The sequence below is a fragment of the Amphiprion ocellaris genome, chromosome 24 (genome assembly GCF_022539595.1).
Source record: "Amphiprion ocellaris isolate individual 3 ecotype Okinawa chromosome 24, ASM2253959v1, whole genome shotgun sequence".
Taxonomy (NCBI): Eukaryota; Metazoa; Chordata; class Actinopteri; family Pomacentridae; genus Amphiprion; species Amphiprion ocellaris.
The window spans coordinates 11,405,873-11,431,203 of NC_072789.1; the positions used below are offsets into that span (position 1 = coordinate 11,405,873).

The 25,331-nt window shown below is 39.7% G+C and overlaps 3 protein-coding genes across 4 annotated transcripts in view; 2 read left to right on the top strand and 1 right to left on the bottom strand.

Moving 5' to 3' along the window:
* The window catches only part of zranb3 (zinc finger, RAN-binding domain containing 3), a 124,696-nt gene extending 118,899 nt beyond the window's left edge, over positions 1–5,797 (top strand). Inside the window, exon 23 of the mRNA XM_035952966.2 lies at positions 5,660–5,797. The gene's annotated coding sequence lies outside the window, so the exon portion shown is untranslated. The remainder of the gene's footprint in view (positions 1–5,659) is intronic.
* LOC111575478 (cyclin-T2-like) lies at positions 1,511–10,839 on the bottom strand. 2 transcript variants are annotated; one of them, XM_055008142.1, is made up of 9 exons: positions 10,610–10,834; positions 9,967–10,048; positions 9,753–9,881; positions 7,908–7,968; positions 7,620–7,682; positions 7,372–7,417; positions 4,663–4,826; positions 3,690–3,760; positions 1,511–3,578 (listed from the first exon to the last, which is right to left on the bottom strand). In XM_055008142.1, exons 1-9 carry the CDS (start codon positions 10,765–10,767, stop codon positions 2,520–2,522), a joined length of 1,833 nt encoding a protein of 610 aa, XP_054864117.1. In that variant the 5' UTR covers positions 10,768–10,834; the 3' UTR covers positions 1,511–2,519. The 2 variants fall into 2 exon arrangements, 1 of the variants encoding a protein (XP_054864117.1); XR_008600706.1 differs by lacking the exons at positions 1,511–3,578; positions 3,690–3,760 and having other exon boundaries at positions 4,687–4,826; positions 7,046–7,417; positions 10,610–10,839.
* Positions 4,807–25,331, top strand: part of LOC111575473 (transmembrane protein 163-like) — a 35,121-nt gene continuing 14,596 nt past the window's right edge. The window contains exons 1-7 of the mRNA XM_023280619.3: positions 4,807–5,739; positions 6,195–6,288; positions 13,376–13,591; positions 14,862–15,217; positions 16,846–16,965; positions 23,493–23,536; positions 23,625–23,716. Of these exons, the coding sequence (XP_023136387.2) occupies positions 15,025–15,217; positions 16,846–16,965; positions 23,493–23,536; positions 23,625–23,716 (449 nt within the window). The 5' untranslated portion in view covers positions 4,807–5,739; positions 6,195–6,288; positions 13,376–13,591; positions 14,862–15,024. The remainder of the gene's footprint in view (positions 5,740–6,194; positions 6,289–13,375; positions 13,592–14,861; positions 15,218–16,845; positions 16,966–23,492; positions 23,537–23,624; positions 23,717–25,331) is intronic.

The following is a 25,331-nucleotide window of genomic DNA, read 5'->3' on the forward strand; positions in this document are numbered from 1 at the left end:
CTTACATCCTCCAATAACGAAACAGTGAATTCAATGAGTGCCCTTTAAAGGGTTAAGTAAAACGTATTATTATTCCTTCATTGCTCTATTGTCCACTTCTGACACTTGCATGTCCGTTGTAGGTGTTCTGACACCTTTCAATCATGGCAGCATAAAGGTGTTTAGCAGCTTGGGCTACAGTAGCGCCTTTGTGGGATCGGACAACAGCTTTCATTCCCTACATGCATCACTGGAACTTGGCTGGTGGCTTCTGATCCCTTTCTTGGATCACTTTTACTTTGGTCAAAAGATACCAGGAACACCACATAATGGTGTTGGAGAAGTACCAAATTTCAGTTTTTCTGACAAGTGTTACAATTTGACATGATAGAGTAATTACCACATGAAATACCCTTATTTTCTACATTCTGCGTATAGATCTCTGATATCAACTTCGGTATGTGCAGGAGATAAAAGCAAATCTTCTATCCAGTGTTCTGCAAAATGCTGGAAGCTTATCTTTGCTGATGTTGTTGGACACCATGTCTTTAGCAGCTGGTGCATTATGGTGTTTTTTTATCTAGTCGAATCTTCGTGAGCATATTTCAGTCAACACTTGCAATCAACACAAAAATGCATTTGTTTACCAGACTGGGCAAAAGCATCACTACTTCCACTTGACTTTTTGGTCATACATCAACCATACAGAAGCCTGGGATGCTTCTTCAATCGAGTGCTGATATTTTCTGGTGTTGCCTTGTGCCTGTTCTATGACGGACGTCGCACATCTGTCGTCTCAAACCTCAAAGTGTTGCTTGTTCTCCTGGACAAAGCTGTTCAGTGTTCTGATTTGCTAATTACATTGATTGAATCGATTAATTTAGTCTTATCCCAGAAGACCTGCTTCTTGGAGACTCTTGTCAAAGTCAGTTGAATCTCTACATTGCCTGTTTTTCTTGCTTCCAACTCAACTTCAGGAAAATTGCAGCCTAATATATCCAATCCTATGACAGGGAGATAAATGTTCTTCCATTCAGCTGTCAGTGGTTTAATTGTTGTGGCTGATTTACATTTAACACTTTGTTTTTGTGGGGCTTCCTGGGTTCAAAACCTCACTAACTGTTGTTGAGACAAGTAGGAAGTCCAAACAAGAGAATTGCTTATAACAAACTGCACTATTACAACTAAATTTAACACAAAACAACAACATTGTGTGAACATCAGCAATGCAAACAGTGCATGGATGTGTGTCGTGTGTGCATGGAGCTTCTGAAAGTACAAAGGATGCTAGCAGGTGGATTGAAGAGACAGTGAGTACATGGCTCAGCTTTTGTAGCCTGAAAAAGTGAGATAAATCAGCTGATGACCCTCCCGTGTCGGCCAACTGCCCTCAAAGACAGTGGGAGGGACGTCACATCGGCGTTTGAGCTTTCAGAAACATTCCAAGGTCTTCATCTGCTCAACAAAAACACCACGAAACAAAATAGCAACTGAGCTGTTGAAGAAATTTGAGCAAACTCAGAACAGAAAATGACTGTAATGTGTAAAAATGACTTTTACACCTTTTATTCGGGCTCCCAATACACAAATCGAGGATATGCTCATCAATACAGAGTCTAATTTAGATCTCATGATACACTAAATGTAGGAAGGTTTGGACTGATGCAATAAACCAACAGTTTTAACTGTGAACTACAGTCCTATATACACAATTTCATTTTAGAGATCTGTATTTTCTGATAGTTAATAACATTTATCATACTGAATAGCGATTGACAAGGTACAATCACAAGGCCTTTTTTTTTTTTTGCAATTTTAGCCGCTATATCTTAAATGCACTTTCACAGCAGATGTAAGGTAAACTTCATTTGTTGCTCTATTATGAGTCTGCACAATAAGTTCAGGCGCGGCCCTGGAAGTCCCAATAGATAGCAAATGGAGTCGACCTCACATTTGTATTTGTTTGGAACTATTGATGCACTCTTTGAAAAATAAGCAGACCATGTTACCGAAGACAGACACCAGCGTTCTGCCATCTTTGTCAGCAAATGGACGAGGTGATACATCTCCACAGATACAGGTAATAAACCCAAATAGAGGAAGAGTCGTTCTTATATCAAAAAAGTTCAAGACCTGAGATTTTTAGTGGAACAAAATGCTTTAACATACAAAAAAAAAACATTAACTGTCTGTAAACTGTCACAACGGCTGCGAACACTAGCTATGTCTTCCCTTTTGTGACTGAAAACATGCACATTAAAATCAAGGTCAGCTCGCATTAACAGAATGTTTAAAATCCCATTTTTCCAGCCGCATTCCTCAAACTTTTCAGATAGTTTTTTTCTGTTGCAAGCTAGTAGCACACAGCTCTATGCAGATAATTTTACATTTGACAGTTTGACAAGAATCATCAGTAATCAGTGTGTAGACACGACTGAGGGTGATGCAGAATTCAGATAACTTAAGACAAATAAATTCATTTTTAAAATCTATTAAACATGGTAATACCTTATTCTAGACAACACTGGGGACTCTGAGGGTTACAAGTTCATTCCTTGGGCACTTAATAAAGAGTCCAGCATGTCAAAAGTGTCTTTGTAATCAGTGTGTTGGCCGTTGGACGTCAGCATGCCGTTGGTTCCGTCATGGCCGTGGTGATCCATCATCCTCTGGCTGCTGTCCGAGTAGTGAGATGAGTTCAGGCCTCCTTTGGAGGTTCTGCTGCTCTTGGACGAGTGGTGGTGGTGGTTGTGGTTACTGGCGTCAGAGTGAGGTCTCTTACGAGACGAGCTGGAGGAGCTCCCGTCACTGCAGTGGCTGCTGGGAGCTCGTACAGATAAGGAGGCATTGTCCGTTGTCCCTCTGCTGTTCCCACTGAGGGAATACGAGTGCGAGTGGGTGTGTTTTGAGTGGCGGTGACCACTGTGCTCTTTGTGCTTGTCTTTTCCAGACAGAGTTCCGCCCTGCTCCGAGCCTCCATGACGCTCAGATGAAACTTTGATTCGCATCTTGAGCTCCTCACTGGTGGCAGAGCCATTCTCAGCGTAGGAGGCTGGGAGCCGAGGCCTTTTAGAGCTGGCTTTATCTCTCCTGCTGTCACCTGGCTGGCTGGCCTGATGTGTCTGAGAGCGTTTCTTGTGGTGGTGAGAGGAGAGGACCGGAGGAGCGTACATGTCTGTGCTGAGCTCCTCCTTCAAGCCGTTCTGCAAGGCCAGCTCGGCTGCGTGTTTCTCTCTGTACTTTTCCAGAGTCAAGACTTTCTGTGGCCGTGAAAAAGCTGTGGTGTTCACACCAAGCTGCTGGTGTTCACTACTAGACCCGCCAGCAGCTTTGGGTTTGTGTTTGACCAGTGTGAAGTCTGAGTGGGGAGCCTGGGAGAACTGGTCGTAGCCACAGGTCTTTGACTGGTCGTTCAGTGGCTGGTAGGAGGCGTAAGGGGCTGCAATGCTGTTCAGGGTGGGCATGTCTGCAGAGTCTGACGCTGAGGTGGAGGGGAAGAAGGAGTTAGTAACCCCAGGAAGGCTATCTAAGGACGTCCCCTGGAAGGCACTGTCCACGGTCAGGCCCTCTGTCTTTGGCTTCTTAGCTGCTTGAATGGCCTAGAAAACATAACAGCACAATTCAGCATGAGATACTGACACTTTACACCAGTCCTGCTATACATCTTGTGCTGCCCTCATTCGGCTGCCTGACAAGTATTTATGACATACTCTCCAGTTTCGTATCCTCTTCAGCTTGCTGGGCGTCTTCTCCAGGATCTGAAGGAACTCGTGCGTGAGCTCTGCAAGCAATCAAGAAAACCATGTCAGTGGCCACGACTCTGCTACTAACTGATCATGACTGAGACTGAGACTCTGTTCTGCACACAGTACATGGTGCAGTCAAAAGAAGCTGTGCTGCTCAGTGCATTACATTTAATTGAGAGCAGTAATTTTCTGTATGAGAAAGAACATAGTGTGACTTCCTGTGTTATACACACGTTTGTGACTGATGGTAGGTGCACATTTGTGATTTCTTTATGGATCTCAATCTGCAGGCAGGTCAGGAGAGAACCAGGAACATGCTTGTTGTGTTCCTTTGTGTGTTCTGTTCTGTAATGTCTCTGTGTCTGAAGGAGAACATTCGGAGCAAACAACCTGAAATATACCCTGATGGCATGTATGTGCTCTGGACACAGCACTCCGATTATACGTGGAATTTGGCCAAAACAACACAACCAGCGTTTCCCCTCTCGCCCTACTTGCAAGATTTGGCTCCTTTGACTTCTACTGCTTCCCCAAAATGACATTCGAGTGGACGGGTCACCATTTTGTCAGTTTAGAAGATTCGCCACAGATGGTACTCAACATGTTAACAGGAGGGAGCGTTACAGGAGCACTGGGAGCGATGGATCATGGCACGACGACAGGTGGCCAAATTTAAATCAGGTACGGTTTTTGAGCAGCTCCTGAACATTTTGATCACGCTTTCTGCGTGGCGATTTCAGTCGGAACAGCTGCTTTGTTTTTCTGTATGCATAATTAAACCACATTTGTTCTGCTGTGTAAAAATTAAAACAAGTGAAATGAGGCTCTAATAGGTCAAACGTACTAATGTATTTAGCTGCTCTCCACTACTGATAATACAATGAGAATTCTATCTGACATCCAAGACTAGAATAAAGCAGAGGATGCAAACGCTTACCGTCGAGCAGCTGTAACGTTACGGTGCGGTCCACATACTCCCACCAGTGTTTGCCATCTGTGGACACGGGAATCTCCCAGTTGGACCACTTACAGGCCAAATGGATGCAGACACATGCAACAACCGTGGGCCTGTACTGCAGGCAGAAGGTGGTGAGGTGCAAACTGCAGGAGAAGACAAGAAACACAAGGAAAAGATCCAACTGTCAGCCACAGGGCTTTAACATGCATACTGAATACACAGTTTACCAAAGCAACAGTAACATACAGTTAAATTAAAGGCAGAAATACTCAGAAACACTGACAATTTAATTCAAATATTATTTCCACATCACATACATGCAGCCTTACCTTACAGAACTGGAACATCTAAGAAAACCTATGTTTGTTAGGCATGTTCCTAAATGTCTGAATGAGACATACATACAGTTTCATATGGTAATAATAGAAATGTAGATACACTGAAGCTATGAGGCCACATTATTGTTTCGATTTATTGAAATAAGGGGAAATTATATAATGCAAGAACAGTGTTTCTCAGTCTCTTAATGGGAGATAATCAAAATTTTACACATATTAAATAACATTTACACACCACATTTATTACTATAAAATCAGGATTGTGATAAGAGCTCATGTTAAGTGTGCCATTAACATCAGAGACTGAGAAACACTGTTGTTGGTAGCCAAGACAAATGATTAGGCTTTAAGTTTTAAAAGGTTCATTTCCCCTGCACCCTGAATTCCAAACTACACTGCAAACTGGCTCAAAAGGGTTCACACTGGAAACAACCAGGGCCCATATTCAACAAATGTTTGAAATTAGAGTAGGAATAACCTGGAATGCAGAAAAAAAGCACTACTTTTTATATGTAGGCTTTGTGTGTATAAGTAATTATCTAGTTATCTAGAACACAGTAAAAAAAAACTAAGAGACAGCTCATAACAACTGTTATATTTTGTAATACTGTCACGTTTCATATATTGTGCTCTCACAGGTGTAAGAATGAATCAACATCATCGTCACGCCATCAACCCTTGCAGTGCTGCATTCACTATCTGAGGAACAGTTTCTGTGGTGAGTGTGCGCTCTCTTTTGCATCCCACGCAAAGTCTGTCACAAAATTATTAATTTTTGCCATAAAACTGTGAATCAACAACTTTGATTTCACTGATGTAGTGATTGTGGACACGTCTCCTTCTACAGGATGCATGCACATCTGTTTAAACTCCATCTTTCGCCTGTTCCTGAAACCTAATTTATGCTTTCTGCATCAGCGCGTCTCTGTAATAGTACCTTTACTATTCATCATTAAAAGAGTTGTAATTCATATAGTCACTGCAGGACTTTTTTAGGTGCTCCCATTTGTACATGCTTTCCATCGTAGAGCCCAAACCCTGCGCTAGTGCTCTACACGCCTCAGGAATATTCACTGACACAGAGCTACAGTCCAGTCTGGAAGTAGCTGCTGCATCGTCTAAAAATGGCCCTGTTTTCTCTTCTGTTCTGTTTTTGTTCTTCACCTATTGGAGCATGAATACAACCATGTGTGTGTCTGCTGCCTGCCTCCAAAAAGTCCACATCGGCCTGTTCACATGGACAGCATGACTTGGCTAACGCTAACAGGTTAGCACACTTCTTTGGCTCTACTGACGAAACCTGGTAATAAACTGGCTCTCAGCTAAATTAAAAACGGAGGATAAATATCCTCCAATGTTATCACTTCTGCTATTAGGATGTTTATCATTGTTTAAAAAAAACATTATCTCGTATATTTTCTCTCACCAACTCTGCTTTTAATTCATGATAGATTTTCCAAGACTGTTCTCTCACTGTGGTTTTGAGAGTACCATTAAAGTACAACACTGATAAGTAGTATCATTTAGAGTTAGAGTAGTAGTAGTAGTACCATGGCTGATAAACACAGTCCAATAATTACATTTCAAGTCCGAAGACAAATTTTTTTACTTGTATTTTATTTTATATTAATTAGGTATGATTCTAAAGTGAAACAGATCTATACTTGAATCTAAACTTGGTCTTTTGTGCGGAAAATAACTGTAAAGACTCTACGATCTGCCGGGACGTCATCTTCACAGATTTATAAATCAAACTACAACTGTCCGTCAAACAAGTAAAATCAACACGGTGCCAAAATAAGAAGCTCAGTGAATAGAAAGTCTTCCTCAAACCACAATATATCCTGTCTGAGCCTAAGATAAACAAGACTTTTTCAGTTACTTTCTATTTCCGTAATGTCACAAACTCCTCAACAGAAAGCGTCAGTTTGCAGTATAGTTTGGTGTTTCACTGTTAGCTCCTTTGGGTTGAAAAATGTGCAAAAAAAAAAAGAAAAATTAAAAAAGAACTGAACTATACTTACCAAGAAACTCTATAAGTTTAAGAATCTTTAGTGGCAATCTATATTCAGGCTACCGTTTGTGTTTTTTTAGACATGTGCACTCCGTACCAAACAACCTTGAGAGGTAAACAGCACCACTACACTCCACATTGTGCATTCAACCCCTTTGTGCCAACACAGAGCCCTTGTACAATACACCGCACACAGCAGCCTGGCCGGTACTTCCCCGTGTTGGGGGTTCCCAGGATCCAAGTGCAAACAGGGCGTTGGACACAGGAAGGGGGACCCTGCAGGACAGGAAGCTATAGTGTGCCATTACAGTGCAATAATGGGAACAGGATAATAACCTGTTGGTAGCCATGAAATAGGAAGTCTGTGCCAAATCCTTGCTTGCTGTAAAAGACGGAGAAAAACTGAATTAGGGTTCAGTTTATGTGGCAACAGCATTTAAAAAAAAAACACACCATTAGACAGATTTTAGATTAGCATGTAGCTGAGGGTGAAAACTTGGCAGGCAGCATACACTCATTACATATGACTGGAGAAAAAAAAACAAAGCTCAAGTGAGAGAAAAAGCTGAGGAAGAAGATAATACCTCGCACTAGCTGGGAACATCTCACAACATCTGTGTGTGGATGATCAACTGTTATTTCAAAACCTGCAATCGAGATGTTAAATGAGACAATCAGCCAGTGTGAACAGAAGCAGAACATCAGTCAGATAATGTGGTTTAGTTTAAAAAGAGAAACTAAAAGAAGCTCCGTTAAATATTCAACGTGGTACTTGTATAATTTTGTTGTTCGCACAGATTCCTTCTATGGGAATAATGCTGCTAAAACGACTTACTGTAGAAACCAGTACAACTCAAAAACTCCGTACATACCCAGCGTTTGCAGCACTATTGTTTCCAGAGCTACGAGCTCTTGTGCCTGCTGCTGGAATGCCTGAAAAAGATCAAGCAATGAAGAATTAAAACATAAAATAAAATATAATAGAAATTAAAAAGGAAGGCTTGTTCAGTTGTGCAACTCCAATAGAAATCCCAGTTTCTAACCAACCTCTAAACAAGGTGAAAAGGTTCAACCTGTATTTTAGACAAAGTGGACATTTTGCAAACACGGAGCAGCAATAGCAACTACTTTTGTCCTTATGGTGTACTTGTTTCCTCAGCTGTATGAAAGTGCAGTAGATGTGAGCACAAAGAGCAGCTCAGAACATATTAAGCGTCAACTGATGACACCAGCAGCTGCTATCCAACGTCCATCATATTTGAATTCACCCTAAATGCAAAAGTTCAGTTAAAAGAAACCTTTTTGTAATCTAATGCAAGTGAATTGGTTTGAAAACTTGCAAAAACATCTAATATCCATTATATGACATCTCATGACAAATAAGAAAATGAAAAGAAGAAGCTAACAGTGTGAAATCTCTTGACTTTACTATTGTATCCTTTCGTTGAACTCTCAAATCATAATATCAGCCACAGCGCGGACACAAACTGCATTGAAAAACCACTAAAAAAAGTGAATGTTAACTAAATTATCTTTGACCATACTGAGTGCTCAGTATTCAACAACAGTCTTTTTATACCCAGATCTCCTTTGCGACATTGTAAGCTAAATATTATATACAAACTATAGCAGATATTACGTAAACAAAATGTCTGAAATATGCCATAATCTAAAAGCCATTTCACAGAGAAGTTGTTTTCAGAAGAGTTTTTAAATGTCCACCATTCACCTCACTAACTGAACCAAAACAACATCTGGAACATGCTGCCATCCAGATCACGTTAGACACACCTACTTGTCTTTACACTTTAAGGTTGTCATTTTCCTTCTGCACCTTTCAGACATAACTGACACAGACAGCTTTATAAATAACTCAGTTCTGCGATTTATATGTTGTTAACTTCCCTAATGGCATCTGTAAAATCAAGCTCCAGGTTTTACTGTCAGTTTTCAGGTTTCGCTCTCCTCCTCCCTCTCTAGCATTCCTGGAAATCGATAAGACCAGTAAATCCATACAGAAAAATACTGCTCATTTCTATATGACAACTATTTCACCAGTCCACGCGCTTGACGAAGACAGCTGTCTGCCAAAGAGAGCAGCTGGTTTTGAGAACAGCTATCAAATGAAGTTGATGTGGACTGAATGGATTGATTAGTGTTTAAGTACTGCTCATGTTTCACACTTAATGTAAAGACTATGTTTGATTCTTCTTTTTTAAACCAATTAGTCTTTTGGTTTATTAAACCTCAATATTGTGGAGGAATAGTCCCCAGAGTTTTCCAAAGCCAAACAACTAGTACAGAACTAACAGACTACAAATTTACTGAGAAGAAAAGCAGTAAATTCTTACAGTCGTGAAGCTAACGTGCTTGAAAAAACATCACTAATTAACCGATCATCAATCTCATTCTGTTGGTATCTTCTCTCTCCAAAGCCTCACTGAAGATGTGAGTGAGTATAAGGAGTTATAAACAACTGAGGAACAAGTACGACACATATGTCACAGAAAAATGAATCAAAAAGACTAGAAACTCGACGCCTCAATTATCCCAGTCTCAACAAAACCGCTCTCTGTATCAGCACAAACCGTGTAAAATCTATAAAGCAACATCTTTGCCAAACAGAGAAGCCACAAGACAGAATGTTGCCGACACAGTGTCCATGTAACAGCGAATCATGTAGATCAAAATCGATCCCTTAGTCACAGTTTACTTACGTTGCTTTTAGTGTCTAGAGCAGGCTCTTGTGGGTTAATGCAGGCATGGGCTATTTTAATGACATGCTCCAGCTTCCTGGGCTGCTCCTCAACTTTAGCTGCCAGGAACAACGTGGTCTGAGAAATGATCTACACAGAAAAAGAAACTCGGTCAGTTTTCAGAGTCTGCACCAGCAGTAATTATGGTATCGACCAAAATTGCAGTGATACTTACATTTCTATGGAATTTGGAGAAAGAGTGGATCATATAAAACCTATGCATATAAACTATAGCAGTGTTGATTATTAGTTGAGACCTGGGTAAACAGTTAAGGAAAATACGTGGATGACAGAGAGTGAAATAAAATGGAAACCCTGAAACTGCATTAGATTACAAACCTTGACGGATAACACTAAGCTAACATTGCTAGCAAAACGTGAGCCCGTTAGTCAAAACCACGTTAAAACCGATGACAGGATTAAGACGTTAGCTTCAACTTATCAAACGGTGAAGGGGTCCACTTGTAAGTTGGTGTTAAGTTTAAAACACACGTACAATCTGAGTCAGCGCTAATGTATTCCTGCTGTCATTAGACATAAAGCTAACAATAGAATCTGCAGCCTAAAGAGACAAAACAATAGCTAAGCTAGCTAGTAGGCCGCGACACCTCCGGTGGCGGTTTAACGCCGTGTTAGTTGAGATAAACAGCCGGTTTTAGTCACAGAAGACTCTGTGTATTATGAAAAATGATTTAAAGTGTGTTTTTAGAGTTAAAATGCGAAATAAACCAAGCCTCGCCTTTCCGGCTCCCTATATGCTAATGCTAACTCGAACTATCCCGTCTGTCGGCCGGCTTCTGGTCGGTTCAGAAGGATACACGTTGAGTCTCTGGCCTATGTCTTGGATTAAGTTGGCGGCCTGCTGCCGGTAGGAGAGCTCCCGGTCAGCCTCGATTCCGCAGCGCCTGGACGGGGTGTTTTCCAGCTGCTCCCGGGTGAAGAGCCATTTCGTAGAGGGTCCCCGGTGCACCGCCATTACGCTCCCACAGCCAAGCCCGACGGTGTTAGCACCGGGAGGGAGCGGGGCGGCGGGGGCACCGGAAGGACGAAAAGAGGAGCTGCGCTACAACCGGTCGTCCATTTTTTTTAAACAGCGCCTCCAGCGGCAACTGATGGGAATTACAACCATCAAAGTTTCATGCTAATTTGTTGGGTCAATATATAATTGAGGGACTGTTGAAGTCCATGGCATATATCTTTCATACATTTTTTATTAAAAGTAAAAAAAATAAATAAACAAATGATTTTATGTTCATTATTTACATATTAGTTCCATATTTAAGCAAGTTCCACATTAACCCTTGTGTTGTCCTGCGGATCAAATTGACCCGTTTTAAAGTTTAAAAATGTGGAAAAAGATTATATTTTCACAGTGAAACTTCTGATCTCCACATTTTCAACATTTTTGGGAAATTCATGAACATGTTTTGGTGGAAAAAAAGAAATGTTAAAAATGTTTCTTGAGAATATTCACAAAAAAATCAACCAAAATCCAGGGGATTTTGCTGGATTTTTTTGGGAAGATTTGTACTCATTTTTTGAAAATATTTAAAAGAATTTTCTTGCCAAATTCTGGGGATTTAAAAAAAAAAAAACTTTTAAGGGAAACTTTTTCATATACTGGCACCAAAAAATATTGTTTCCTTGTCTGAAAAAATCCAAAAATTCTGCCAAAAATTCTTCAAATTTCAGAAAATTTGCAAAAATCCTTCAGGAAGAAAATTCCAATAATTCCTTGAAAGTTTCACTTAAAAGTTTTATTTTAAAAAAAAATCCCCCAAATTTGGCAAGAAAATTCTTGTAAATATTTTCCAAAAAAAGAGTAAAAATTTTCCAAAAAATCCCCAAATTTTTAAAGTGATTACATATATATCAGTAAAACTTCTTATATTTTCTTTAACAACATTCATAAAAAAATCAACCAAAATCCAGCAAATTTCGCTGGATTTTGGTTGATTTTTTGTGAATGTTCCTAAAGAAACATTTTTTTAAACATTTCTTTTTTTCCACCAAAAATTTTTTAAAAATTTCCCAAAAAATGTTGAAAATGTGGACATCACAAGTTTCACTGTGAAGACGTTTTTTTTCCCCCACATTTTCAAACTTTAATACGGGTGAATTTTGACCTGCAGGATAACACAAGGGTTAATGTATATTGTAGATAATAATAATAAGAAGAAGAATAACCTCATAAAAACTATACAAATATTAAAAGAAGTAAATAATCCTTTAAAAATAATAAGAATCACTGCAATTAGAGATTAGCATTTTTGACTGAAATGCAAGCAGGACAGTTGCAGGTGTGTAAGCATGTAAAGCCTTTCTCTTTTGTGTGCTTTCCAGAGGCATAACACGAGAATTTTGTTTAATGATTAGTATTTAATTTAATACATAATAAAACAAAATGAACACCACCATGTGACACCAATTAAGCGGGGACTTCTAACACTTAAGACTTTCCACAAATGCAACCTTCTGAAAATGTCCATCTCAAAATAGGTGTTTCCAGTTTGCTTAACACAGACATTACCAAATATCGCCTTGTTTTTTTGCAACCAAGTCTTTACAGAGCACAGCAATATTAGATGAATATGAAAACAAAACTTGGCCTAAACTTAGATTAGCCATTACTTTGGATTTAGGTAAAGCTTACCAATAAATCTGAAAAACAGGTCATCTTAATTTTAACACAAAATGTGAAATAGTGTCTTAACAAGTGCAAGCATCAGTTTCATACCACCTGCATTTCTCTGCGTCCTCCACTGAAGGGAGACAGAGACCAAGAACAGAAATGAAGCTCAGCAGTGAGTTGGAAAGTCCAAGTGCTGGTGTAGCTTCTGTAGAGTGTTTTCAGATAGCTTCATTACAATACTTTTTAGATTCCTTGCACCTGTAGTCTGGCTCCAGACATATGAACTTAGGCGCCCACACTCATCAAGATATTAAAATTAGATTATTTATAAAATCCCTGTTCTGATCTTGAGCAGTAGCTAATATAGACTTGGACAAGTAAAGACAGGACACTAAAAGTTGAATGTGTATGAGATTGTGTTTTGTACAGCTACTTATTAGGAACTTTTTTTAAATTTAATTTGACGTAGCATCTTAAAAATTTTCTTTCTGCTACCATTTTAAATTCAAATTACTTTGTACTTTGTATAATGAAAATGAAGGCTTTCTATTCTATTATATTATATTCTTTTCAGTCAGTGGATGAATTTGCAGGGAATTGTTAGGATTTGTTGCGTTTCTCTCTATAATATAACACTGTGACGTCTAGACTTTCTATGTAAAATGTCCTGAAATGACTTGATGAATTTGGAATATATGGATAAAACTGAATTTTAATGCAGACCTGCCTGTCAAGGGGCTCCGTATCTTAGCAACCCAACCACGTTGCTTTCTCTAGTGTAGTGTGATGATTATTTAAACCGACAACATTCAGGAAACATCACATTTGAATTGTTGCTGAGGAGAAAATACTGTCTGTTTGTGGGCGTCAAGCAGAGAAAGTTAAGTAATAAACTGTAAAACCTTATCTCAGAGGTAAAGTACTTATTGGGACTATTTTCCTCTCTAAACAGTGCCGGTTACAGGTGTGTACCGGTCTGGTAACCGGCTGCTCTCCCGGGACAGATGTTCTCCTCGCGCGGAGCAGCAGCAGCAGCGCGAGCGCAGGTGTCACGACCTCAGTAATTAGAGTCCAGCTGTGGACGTTTGAACGGAGCCGCGAATCGGAGCCTGTCGTGAATTATTAGTCTTGGTTTGTCCGTCCAGACTGCGAGCAGCTCCTCCGTCAGGTTAGTCGGCATGTGGAACCCTAGTTCCACTCAGAACCTTCAAAATAAACAGCCGCCATGTTGCTTTTAGAGCCAGAAGCTGTAATTAGTGGGAGCAGCTGTTAGCATCAGCTACTAACAGATAGCTGCTTAGCTGCTTAGCTGCTTTTGCTAACCCAAAGCTTCAAAGTTCCAAAACATTTTAAAAGTGTCACAAGTAAAAAACTCAGCATTCAACATTTTATAAAAGTGATATTTTGTAACTTCTAAAGTAGAGATGGTTCTATAACAAACAAAAGTTGAACTCTTAACCCTGTAAGACTCAAATATAGAAGAAAATGAGAAAAAATAAATACAATAAACTATATATATATATATATATATATATATATATATATATATATATATATATATATATATATATATATATATATTTCACGGTTAGATATACATGTGCTGATTTATTTCATGGAAAGATCACAGTTTGTACTGGTCAAATTGATGTACTTTTGCATTAATAATGGGCATATGCTTTCATATTTATGGCAGCTACAACCGTGTCATAGCTAAAAATACATAAATTTAATGTTAAATATACCAACTGTTGTACTGATCATGGAAAAATGCTGTAATATTTGTAACAGGTGACACAAACTTTATTGCTTATGGTATTTTCATGTAAATTTTCAAATTTTTAAAGTTGAAATTTTTTTTTCCAGTAAAATATGGAATGGAGCACTTTTTTAAAAACCGTAAAATCAGCAGTATCCATACATTTCTTTACTGTAAATGAAAAAAATGTTTTACCTTAATTTTACGCAGCGTTCTGGCGACCACAGCAGCCAGAATTTTACCGTAATTTTTTTTCTTTTTTTTAAAAGTGTAGCTGGTATGGCATCTGACTTTGATATGGACTTCAGTAACTAATCCAGTGTGAGTCATGAGGCCATAACATCAGTTTTTTTTTAATGGTAAATTTTCAAGCGTAATGTAATCTATTGTCTTACATTTTATTTAAAAATAGGTTATATCTTTTCATATAGTTTATTTACTTGAATTTAAATCATTGATTGTTTATTGAGCATTTAGGGAAACGGAAAGTAGCTGTCACTGCCTCGAAAATTGCTTCAAGATAATTTAACCATTATTTGACTAAATGAAAAACATCTAAGAGCCCCAGGCATAATGTCTACTCAGGCATCAAAACATCTCTGCATCATTTTCAGGTGAGAAATGGGCGTTTGTTTTGAAGCCCACGTCTCCTACTTTCCGGTCTTATTTCGCCTCACAGTTTGCGTTTTGGCGCAACAGGACTCGCAGCCCTGCAAGGAGTCTCCCTCTCTCCTCCTCCTCCCTCCGTCTCCGGCTCTCTGTCTGTTGGAGAAGCTGCGCTCCTCACCCAGGTGTGACATTTTTGAGGTGCTTCACTGGAACCGCGTCCCGCCGCAGACAACATGACGGATTCCACACCGCCAGACTCCACCGCCGTCCCGGACCCGGCTGTAGTTGTGGACCCCCAGGTGGTGAACGGCCAGTGCGAGCAGGCGGACCCCCAGCAGGAGCAGCAAGAGCCCAGCGCGGAAAGTCAAGCAGAGGGCTTCAAGATGGACCAGGAGATGAAGATTACAGACAGCATAGAGGACCGAGGTAGGCAGCGTGAAATGCGTTTAAAGTTTAGCATGCCCTGTGGCCAGGACGCACACTGTGCGTAATGCCATGGAGAGCAGACCAAGGTTTCACTGAACGCGCTGGAAATCTGTTTACACTTCATCCAACTCTGCTTAAACATGCTGCTTTCTGCTTCCTGTGTTTTGTCCCCACTTGTTCCAAACTGCGCTCAAATCAGACATCCTGCACTCCAGTAGACATGTTACCTGAATCACTGCTGTAGCCAGGACATACTCCGTAAATAACATCCTGGATTGCCTTTGGGGAAGTCTGAGGCAGCCATTGAAACAGTGACAGGTGTTCCATCTTTTAACTAATGCATAGGAAAGGGTGTGTTTAGAACACTCTTAGCAACCAGAATTTAACTTAAAAATATCAGTGCATTACCTTAATTTGGTAAATATCCTGATTTGGTGAAGTGACCAGAGACTGAAGTGAAATGGATGTGTTTTTAAAGACCCTGCTCAAATCTGCTTGTTGTTATGGTGCCAGAACAGACTTTGTCCCTGAATGTGTCAGATCAATCCACCTCTACAGCATCCCTACAAATCAATCTGACCAAAACAGCACCAGATGAGCTGTTCCTTTTAATGACTATTATATACGATGCAATATTCTGCAAATTGTCACCCAACAGTTTACCATGATACAGTGAAAACTGTAGAAACAGAATTGAATTTCAGAGTACTGCAGAGTGCTTTAACGATGGATAGCAGTTATATAAGACACATAATCGGCGTTATCATTGTTCAAGTGCAATATCTCCAGTGCAATACATCTGTTTACTCTTACTTCAGTTCATTTTCTGTTACTCATTCTTGTTATAAGTATTAGCACACAGTTTACATCTCTACTTGTGTTATCTTATTTTGTTTTTCTGATTTATTTTAATTGTTATTTCTTCTAGACACTTTACACACTTGAAACACTTTACGCACTGAGACGCTTCACACAAACACTTTTAGAAACTACATTTTGTACTTTGTATTCTTTGTTATTTCTATTTTACTACTAACCTCTGTGTAATTGTGTATATGCCACTAACCTTTGTTTATTGTTTATTGTACTCTGGCAAAATAATTTCCTCTGGGATGAATAAAGTAGATCTTATCTTATCTTATCTTATCTTATCTTATCTTATCTTATCTTATCTTATCTTATCTTATCTTATCTTATCTTATCTTATCTTATCTTGTCTTATCATTATTAACACATTGCAAAATAAGTAAGTAAATTTGCAAATAAGTCTGACTGCAAACATTAATAATAATTATTTAGATGAGTTTATTCTACCTGTTACACATGCCAGAGAGTGAGCACACAAAAAGATACCATAGGGAGAAATACGTTTATTTTTGCTTGCATTTCCTCAAGTACTGCTGGTCACCTTAGCTTAGAACTTTGTTTTGCACAAATTCATGTTTCCTCTTTGTTATATATGTTTAAGTCATTTGAATAAGTGTCATTTTAAAACTGTTCATATCATGGAAACTGAGCTTGAAAGCTATGAAAACAGAGCTAAACTGCCCCCTTTATGTCTCTCCTCTGGCCTCTCTGAGTTATATTTGTACACTGTGGGTCACTGAGTCCTGTCATGTTGTCCGCAGGTCTTCTGGAGAGCAGCATGCGTCTGAAGCCTCATGAAGCTCAGAGTTACCGCAAGAAAGCTCTGTGGGTGTCCTGGGTGTCCATCGTGGTCACCATTGTCCTGGCCATCGCCGCTTTCAGTGAGTAGCACCTGAAGCTTCTTGCTTTGATGGATTTTATGGTGTGTGCTTAACATATAAAGACATGTACACAAAAAAAACCCTCTAAAGTCATGGGTGCTTGCTGTTGGGTCCTTCAGCTGAAGGACAGGTTTGTTAATTAGTTTGACACCCTGTGGATTAATGTGACACCCGACAGCTTGATTAAACATTAGTTCTGAAATTCAAAGACAGCATGAAGGACAAGCTCTTCAACACGCTAACCCTGACAGTCCACACGTCAGATCTTTACTTTTCACTAATAGTGAATTCACTCCTAAAAGTTTAGCCTCCCACTGCATGCCTTCTCTCAAAGCAACATGGAACATTTTTGCTGGTGCATTTCTAAAATCGACCTTCACTCTCACTGCCATTGTTGAAGTTTGTTTTCTTTTAGAGGTAGGACTGTGTGATCTTTGTCGTAAGCATTCTGTTTTTTCTTTTCATTTAACCTCCACGTGTCAAGGATCCTTTGCTGGATACAGTGACTCATTCTGGGTTTGAGAGAAGACAGGGAGGATTACTGACTGTGTCTTAGACTTTTAACATCACCTCTTTCAATTTCTCTGCACATCAAATGTCCCTTTGAGATTAATTTGAAACAGAAGGGAGTCGCTTTGTAGATCTAATCCAAATTTTGTCACGTTTTCCAATTTGTAAATTGGGTTTCAAGTCCCATTGTAAAGACTTCTACAGATTTTTCCAACAGGGGAAACTTAGGATTAGCTGTGTGTCAGGTAACTTTTGAAACGTGAGGTAAAATTTGACTTGAGATGATGACTTTTGTTGATTTGAAAATGATTAAAATACCGCTTCATAGTTTTATCTCACAGATCAGTCACTGCACATGCTAATGTTCAACTGATGCGATTTCCCCCTCCCCTGCAGTAAATGCAGATTAGTTCTTGATATAAGTACAGAGCAGAGGCTTTGCTGCAGTGTAGCTGATCACCTCGAGATTGGTTTGCAGACGTGCAGAGATATTGGAGTTTCCTGTGATAGCGTGTTGCTCTTGCTCACCTTGTTTGTGAACGTGTTTGTGTTTATTTAGCTTGCTTAAAAAAACTTTCCACATCAGTAAACAGGCCATTTGTCTTCACTAAACATTTTTCATTTCTCATTAGACACTGTTGTCACATTGCTGTAGTCCTGCAGTGAGACCCGCCCTCACTTATAAATATAACATGACACCGCTTGCAAATCAGCTGCAGAAATGAGCAGGGGAGGAGATGAATGAGGGAGACGGAGCAGCAGCTATTCTAGCAAACAGAGATCTGACATGGAGTCACTCCGGTCCGACATCATTACAGGCACATAATTGTTTTACTTCGATGATGACACCCTGTGGAGGAAAACAGAGCAAACCGAAGAAAATGCTGCAGTTAAGAAACTCATTGGAGGCATCTTTGAGTGTGAAATTAAAAATTGATATTTGATTTGTTGTCAGAATTATCAAAGTGACCCAGTGGGTTGTTGCAATGAAGGATGGAGACATTTTGAAAATCCGCCTCTTTCTCCTTTCATTCGAAGCTCTTTCAGACATCTTGCCCACTACCTGTTTTAATGAGGAACTGCTGGTAGAGCAGCAGGACAGGTCAGCTTCCCTCTTTATTGTGTGTCCTACTTGAGCTATGTGTTTAATACATTCCTCCCTGAAAGGTGCATCCATTGCAGAGTGTAAAATCTAATTTCAGTGACAGTAATTCTCTTGCAGGTGCTTTGCATTATAGTGACAAAAATTACATCAGCAGTTGGTTTGGTTTTCTCTTGAAAACTTCAGTATTAAAACTAGATAATGTCTGAATTAAATTTAAGTTAGGGATGCATAATTTCCTTAAGTGATAGTCTGCCACTTTAGCAGTCAATAAATGATTAATTGTTGAAATGAAGACAATTAAATCTAAAGTATTAAACACGGCAACAAGCTGCAATCTTCAACAGTAAATAAATCCTGCAGCATTATTAATCTCTATGCAGCAGTTTGATATAAAAAATTATCATTCTACCTGATATTCATGATGGATTGACTTGTTTACTGTTAGTCCAGCTGCAGGAAACAGCTGCTCAGCTTGAACAGATGCCCATAAATACTGTCACAGCGACTTAGTCAGTCCAGGAAATCTGTCAGTAATTAATGCCACCTCTAAAATAAATTTATACTCAGAGCAGAGCTTCACTTCATCACTTTAATTTGATTGTTGTTGGACACATGTAATTAGAGTCCTGCTGCTCCTGAACCCGAGCAGCGTATCTCCTGACAGACATTCAGCTCCTGACCTGTGTTAGCATTCGATAGTCCTAGCTTAGCATTAGCATAAGTAACCGAACAGCCATTAGATAACTTTCCACAATTTTTACATCCATTTCAGAGTTTATCAACATGGCTGCCACTGCTGGCACTTAGACAGCAAGAACCCTTAAGGGTGGTCAGCAAACACACCTGTAACTCCGTCTCATTAAACAGTAAGAGGCTCCATCTATTGGAATAACCAGGTACTACAGCCACGGCGTTTATCAGTTTTACAAAAATATTACCTGCAAATAATTGTTCACACAGACAGTTCTGTCTTTACTGGAGCAACATTTTATTTGTAATCAAAAACCACAACCTCATTTAGTTCTGTTAAAAAATGTGCTATATGTGTACTATAAGCTAGCATTAGTGTAACCTCTTATGTGAAGTGTGAAGTTATGAAAATATTCAATCAGTGCTTAAGATTTTATATTCCTGCCGCTGATGATCTAATTTTTACAGCAGCATAAATTAGATTTACTGTGGTCTTATTATTGCAGGGCAGAGCCACGTCCTGTTATTTTTTTGGCGCTGTAGAGAAAAATAACATTTATTAGCACAAAATCCACTGCAAAAGTTGCGTGATCGCTCATTAAACACTTGTTAAATCTTCCCTAGGGCTGTCACTGGCTCCTTGGAAACAAGCCAGAGCGTACTGAATATAAATTATATCCTCAGTTGTGAGTCCCACTGTAAATAAGAACATTTTAGTGAGCATAGACCGTGTGAGAATCCTGCTTATAAGCAGCTGATGACAGCATTAGACCATCTTTTACATTTGTTTGTTATCTCTGTACTTTGACATGTCTGTTTACATAAAGGAGCCTCCTGCTTGAGGTCGCATCGTAAACTTAGTCACACCAAACAAAACATTGTTCAAAGGAAGAGACTAATGGACTGAAGATGAAGAGAATGCAGACAGACAAAGCTTGTAACAATGATGTTAGGATAGATTAGCATAGTATATTATTCCTAGTAAAGAAAGAGGTCAATATTTGGGGAAATACACTTTTCAAGAGTTAAATAAGGAGATTACTACTGTACTCTGTATTCTAAATATACAGCTGCAGGGGACGTTTAGCTTGGCATAGTTAAAAGTGGACTGGAAGCCTGACAAAATGAAGTAAATAACAATTCTGGGTAAAATCCTCCACCATACAAGCATTCAAACTCTTTGTTTGAAGCTACACTGATCACAAATGGAAGAGATGAAAGAAAAAGACAAGGCGACGAAGGAATTTCAAAGGAAATTCGCGGAAACGTGGTAAGGTGTATTCAGTATAAAGGACTTCATTAGGAATCTGAGCCTGTGTCCTGGCAGTGTTTCAGTGAGCTACCAGAGCTCTGCAGGGCGTCAGTCCAGTCACCACCACCTGCTGCTGTTCCCTGTCAGCCCGTCATGATGGCTGAGTGATAGCCACTGAGTAACATACCGTGTAAAACATTAGCATTATTCAAACATGGCAAAGATCAGCTCCCCTGTAAGCAAACTGTACCGTATATGCAAGTGTGTGTGAATTTGAATGTGAGCAGGCAGGTGCAGCTTTGGGTTTATAATGCAGACATCACAGTGGGGAAAATGACATGCTCATGGCACAAATCACACTTGACAAGTGCTGCTGCACCGAGTGAAGGAAAGGTTAACTCTGGACCGTTTTATGTCAGTTTGACACATAACTGGGCAATTTCAGCTTTAGTCTGAGCTGGAGGTAACATTTCATCTCTATCTATTCTCCAGTGAAGCTTAATTGAATGAATGAATGAACAAATGAATGAATGGAAATGTAACTGTGCTCCTCGTTGCTGTTTTCATAACAAGGCGTACACGTTTCCACAACAGTACAGTGAGACAAAGTGTAAAAACAACCTTGATAGCAAAGTGTTTCACCCATATGCATACTGCAGCTGCAGAAACAGCCAGTGGAGCAGCAGAGCTTGGAAGGTGTTTTATCTTCTATTCTCCTGCTTCTCTTGTCACATGTGACAAGGAGGAAGGAGGAGGGAGACGAGAGACCTCAACTGTGCACGTTTGTGTGTGTGATTGTATGTGTGTGTGTGTGTGTGTGTGTGTGTGTGTGTGTGTGTGTGTGCAACGCCCTGATGCGATGCTGGAGCTCCATCCCCGCTGACACCCACCCTGCTTTCTTGGGAACCAATTAGCCATCGCTGGGCTCAGCTTTGACGACCGCAGAGCTGCAGCAGATTCATTTATACACAATTTCTTCTTTCTGCTCCTAATGAAGGAGCGAGGAGTGGAGGAATGGAGGAAAGAGGGGAGGAAGGGAAGAGGAGCAGGAGATACACACTTCTGGATTGCGTTACAGTCAGATCTGTGGGGTCTTTAACCCACATGAGAACTTTAAAAACTGAAAAAGTGTATTAGATGGCGTGAAAGAAAAAGTCACAGTGGAATGTGGGCTTTTTTCAGATATCTGAAGAATTTCCATTACAGAATACATCTGCAGATTCAGTGCATCCTTTCTCATGATTTTGGAGGAAATGTTAGATTTGTAGGAGTGCATTTGACAGCAAAGCCATGAAGTTCAATAAGCCTTAACTTTTATTTTTTTTGTACTTAACATACATTCCCACATCAGTTACTGTGCCAAAGTCCTTCACTTGTTGGGAAAGCCTTGCTTCCTGACTACTTTTTCCTTATCATGTCAGCTCTGGCACATGTGTGACACCTGTGCATTCCCCAGCTCTTTATTTACTCTCATTTCAACAGCTGTCAGGTTCTATTTGTTCAAACGTGTGTCGCTGCCACGCTGACAGAAAATCCACACAGGTTTTGACTTCTTTATTTTTATTTTTTTTTGACAAGAAGAACATCTCCACCCTGCATGTTTATTTATTTAGAATGTCATGAGCTAATAGACTTTACACTATATGATGTTCAGTATATGTATGTATCCTGTTTGGTGGTAGATAAACTCTGGGACTGAGATGAAACCACACTGTGTTTCAAACCAGCTTTACATAAAATAGAGGTTAAGAAAAATATTAGATCTCGTTATCTGCACTCTTTGATAAAGACAGATTTTCATATTCTATTGTTTTCTGATTTAGCTTGTGTGCCGACATCTTTTATTGTCCTACTCGACTACATCTCGTCTACATCTCAAGATCATTTTTACAATTTGCTGAAGGCACCACATTCATGCTGCATCTCTGCAGATTTCAGGTTAAAAAAATAAAAGCCATCCACTTATTTGTATTCAACAGTTATTCATGGCTGTTCAGTTGTTCTTGAGAGAGTGTGAAAGCAGCATCTGTTTCTGTTTTCATTTTGGTCTGGGCCATGACAGGAGAGTGGATGATTGTGCCTTCAGCCTAGAGAGAGGAACTGAATGTAGATGAAGCAATAAGTGAGGAAAAGAAAGGGTGGAGGAGAGGGGAGCTCGGGAGGCTGGAGGGAAAGAAAAAAGGGTGAACAGGAAGGGAAGAGGGATTGGGGGAAGAACTGATTTTATTGAAGCAGAAGCAAAATGAGCAGCTAAAGGGGAGAAAGAGATACCACAGTCCTGTGCGTCTGTATGCAGAGCTGAGGCGAGTTGCTGGCCCCCTGTGAGTCCTGCTAAAAATAAACTTGGGAGGAGGGATTCCTCCCCTTCTGCATCTTTGTCTCTTCTTCCTTCTCTCCTCATTCCCACCCATTGCAAGTGCCTACATGTTTGTTTCTAACAGATCCACATCTCACTATCATTGGGCCAAATGCAAGCAAGTAATACGCACATAACCAAATTACCCTCAATCAGCACAATGGTGTTTCTTTTGTGTGGCAGGTTTGCTGCAGGAGCTGATGTGAATGATCATCTTCAATAGTGGTCACTGCAGTTAAACGAGACGATCCAGTCAGCGTCCTGAACTGCAGTTAGACAGAAGCTTTAAATGAAACATGTACAACAAAGGGATTTTGATGAATTATCATGACTTTATACTGAGATTTGTTAAGTTTTCAGACAGAACAGTGGGTAGTTAAAGGGCAGTATCTGGCCCTGATAAATGTCCATTTATAAGGTTGCATGCCTAACAAACATGCTAGTGGGTTTTGGGGTTAGGAGGGTGAAATAAAGGACTGATATAACTGTCTGCTTGCGACTGCTAGCATTTAATTTAGTCTGGTTTGGCAGACAGTTCTTTTTTTCTTATTTGGCTATGAATAAAGAACAGTGGGAAAATGTGCTTCTAAAGTCTCTCTCTGTTTTCTTTCCAGCTGTTTCCATTATGCGCCACAGTGCTTCAGCTTTTGGATTTGCTGTAAGTCCAGTTTATAAAACTTCCACTTCAACTAACAGCATGTATTTTTTTGAAGAGAGAATAAAATGTGTTTGTTTTCACTCTGCAGTTTGATGCCACGCTGGATGTGTTGTCCTCTGTCATCGTGTTGTGGCGGTACAGCAACGCCGCTGCCGTCCACTCAGCACACCGCGAGTACATGTAAGTACAACCACTTTCACCCACATCCATTCAAACCTGCTCAAAAACAACATGTAAATTACTTTTAGTTGGGAGTCTGTGTGTGTTTGAAATGCCTGGAGGTGTTTTAAATTGGCTGAAATTATATGCTAAATAGATAACATGATGGCTTGCACAAATAAAACTAAAACATTCCCATTTTGTATTCTGAGGAGATACAATGTTAGGCAGATCTTTTCCTAGAAAAATCATTTGCATTTAACGGTAGCAAAATAAAAATCAGCCACCTAAAAGTGTGTTAAAGACAAAGGACCAAAGAAATTAGCACAACAAGCTGAGAGTGTCGTCAAAATCTATTAAATTTAAAAATAATCTTGCAAGTTATCATAAAACGTAATTGACTTGTGTTCTATTTATACTGCCCATCTATGCTATATTTTCTATCAATGCTCAGACCCAAATAGTGTTGACTTGACAGTAGCTCTGTTTCTGTATTTTCTATTTTTAGTTCACATTAGAAGACGGCTGCAGTTGTTTGAGGCTTTGTTGCATCTTTCCCACAAGGTTTAGTTCCATCCACGAACCCAGAAATGTAATGAAATCCATTTGAGCGTCCACAGCGTCTAATGTGGCAGAGTGTGAGTGTGTGGTCGGCTTTGTCCTGAGAGCAGACAGCAGGCCTCTTCAGCTCCGTCAGCCTCGGCCCGCTGGGACCGATCACAGCCGAGAGCCTCACATCTTATCTCCACCTGGCTGAAAACGGTGTGCATGTGTGCGAGGAGGCTGGTTTTTCAGAGCCTGGTGAACGTTCAGACGCCCACCAGGTCACTGAGAGAGAGAAGAGAAGAAAACAGAGTGTGATGCGCTTGTCGTCACTTTGTTTCTGCTCTCTTCTATTTAGATGAGAAATACTTGAAATGTAATAATCAACACATCAAACACTGAAATTCAACCAAAACCAAAGCGTCCAATGAAAGAACAATCTCACCGTCTCCGTCCTTACTGTTGGAGCATCTGCTGGATTCATAGAGTGAATCTGCCAATCCCAGCACACAGTCAGGAGCAGAGATGAGTCCTGGTCTCAGGAGCAACGGCTAATTGCTGCGGAGACGACAGATGAGATCACGTCCTCTGGAGACGAGACGGTAACACACATGGAAAAAGATATTAATTCAGCTGACAAACATCTGACAGGATGCAAACAAAATACCAGTTAGTTGCCAGAATTTCCTTTTTCTGAAGAGAGTAAACACATTCCAACCTTTTAGAACCAAATCCATGATCAACGAAGGGCTACTTATTTGATTTTTTCTTTATCAAATTGAGATGAGAGGAGTGATACCGCTTTCATAACTTGGTTTAATACAGAGCTAAAGCCTAGCTTAGCTTAAAAACTAGTTGTTTTTAATATTTGTTTATATGCAGATTACATTTCAAATATGAATCAACAGCACAAACTCTGAAATCAGTATTAAAAAAACAGTGCCATCTTATGTAAACCACACAAAATATGCCTTCATTTATTTTTCAAAAGCTGTCCATTATTTCAAGATTCAAAATAGATAGTGCTGCTAACACTTCAGAGATAACACAAATCACCTGTTAAGTTTTATGTTTATGTCTTAGCTAGCGTAAC

Coding starts and splice junctions, on each gene's coding strand:
- LOC111575478 (XM_055008142.1), bottom strand. CDS start 10,767: ATGGCGGTGCACCGGGGACCCTCTACGAAATGGCTCTTCACCCGGGAG. Junction 4,827..7,371: donor TATTTCATGGCTACCAACAG/GTTATTATCCTG, acceptor CTTCTCCTGCAG/TTTGCACCTCACCACCTTCT. Junction 3,579..3,689: donor AGAGGATACGAAACTGGAGA/GTATGTCATAAA, acceptor TATGTTTTCTAG/GCCATTCAAGCAGCTAAGAA.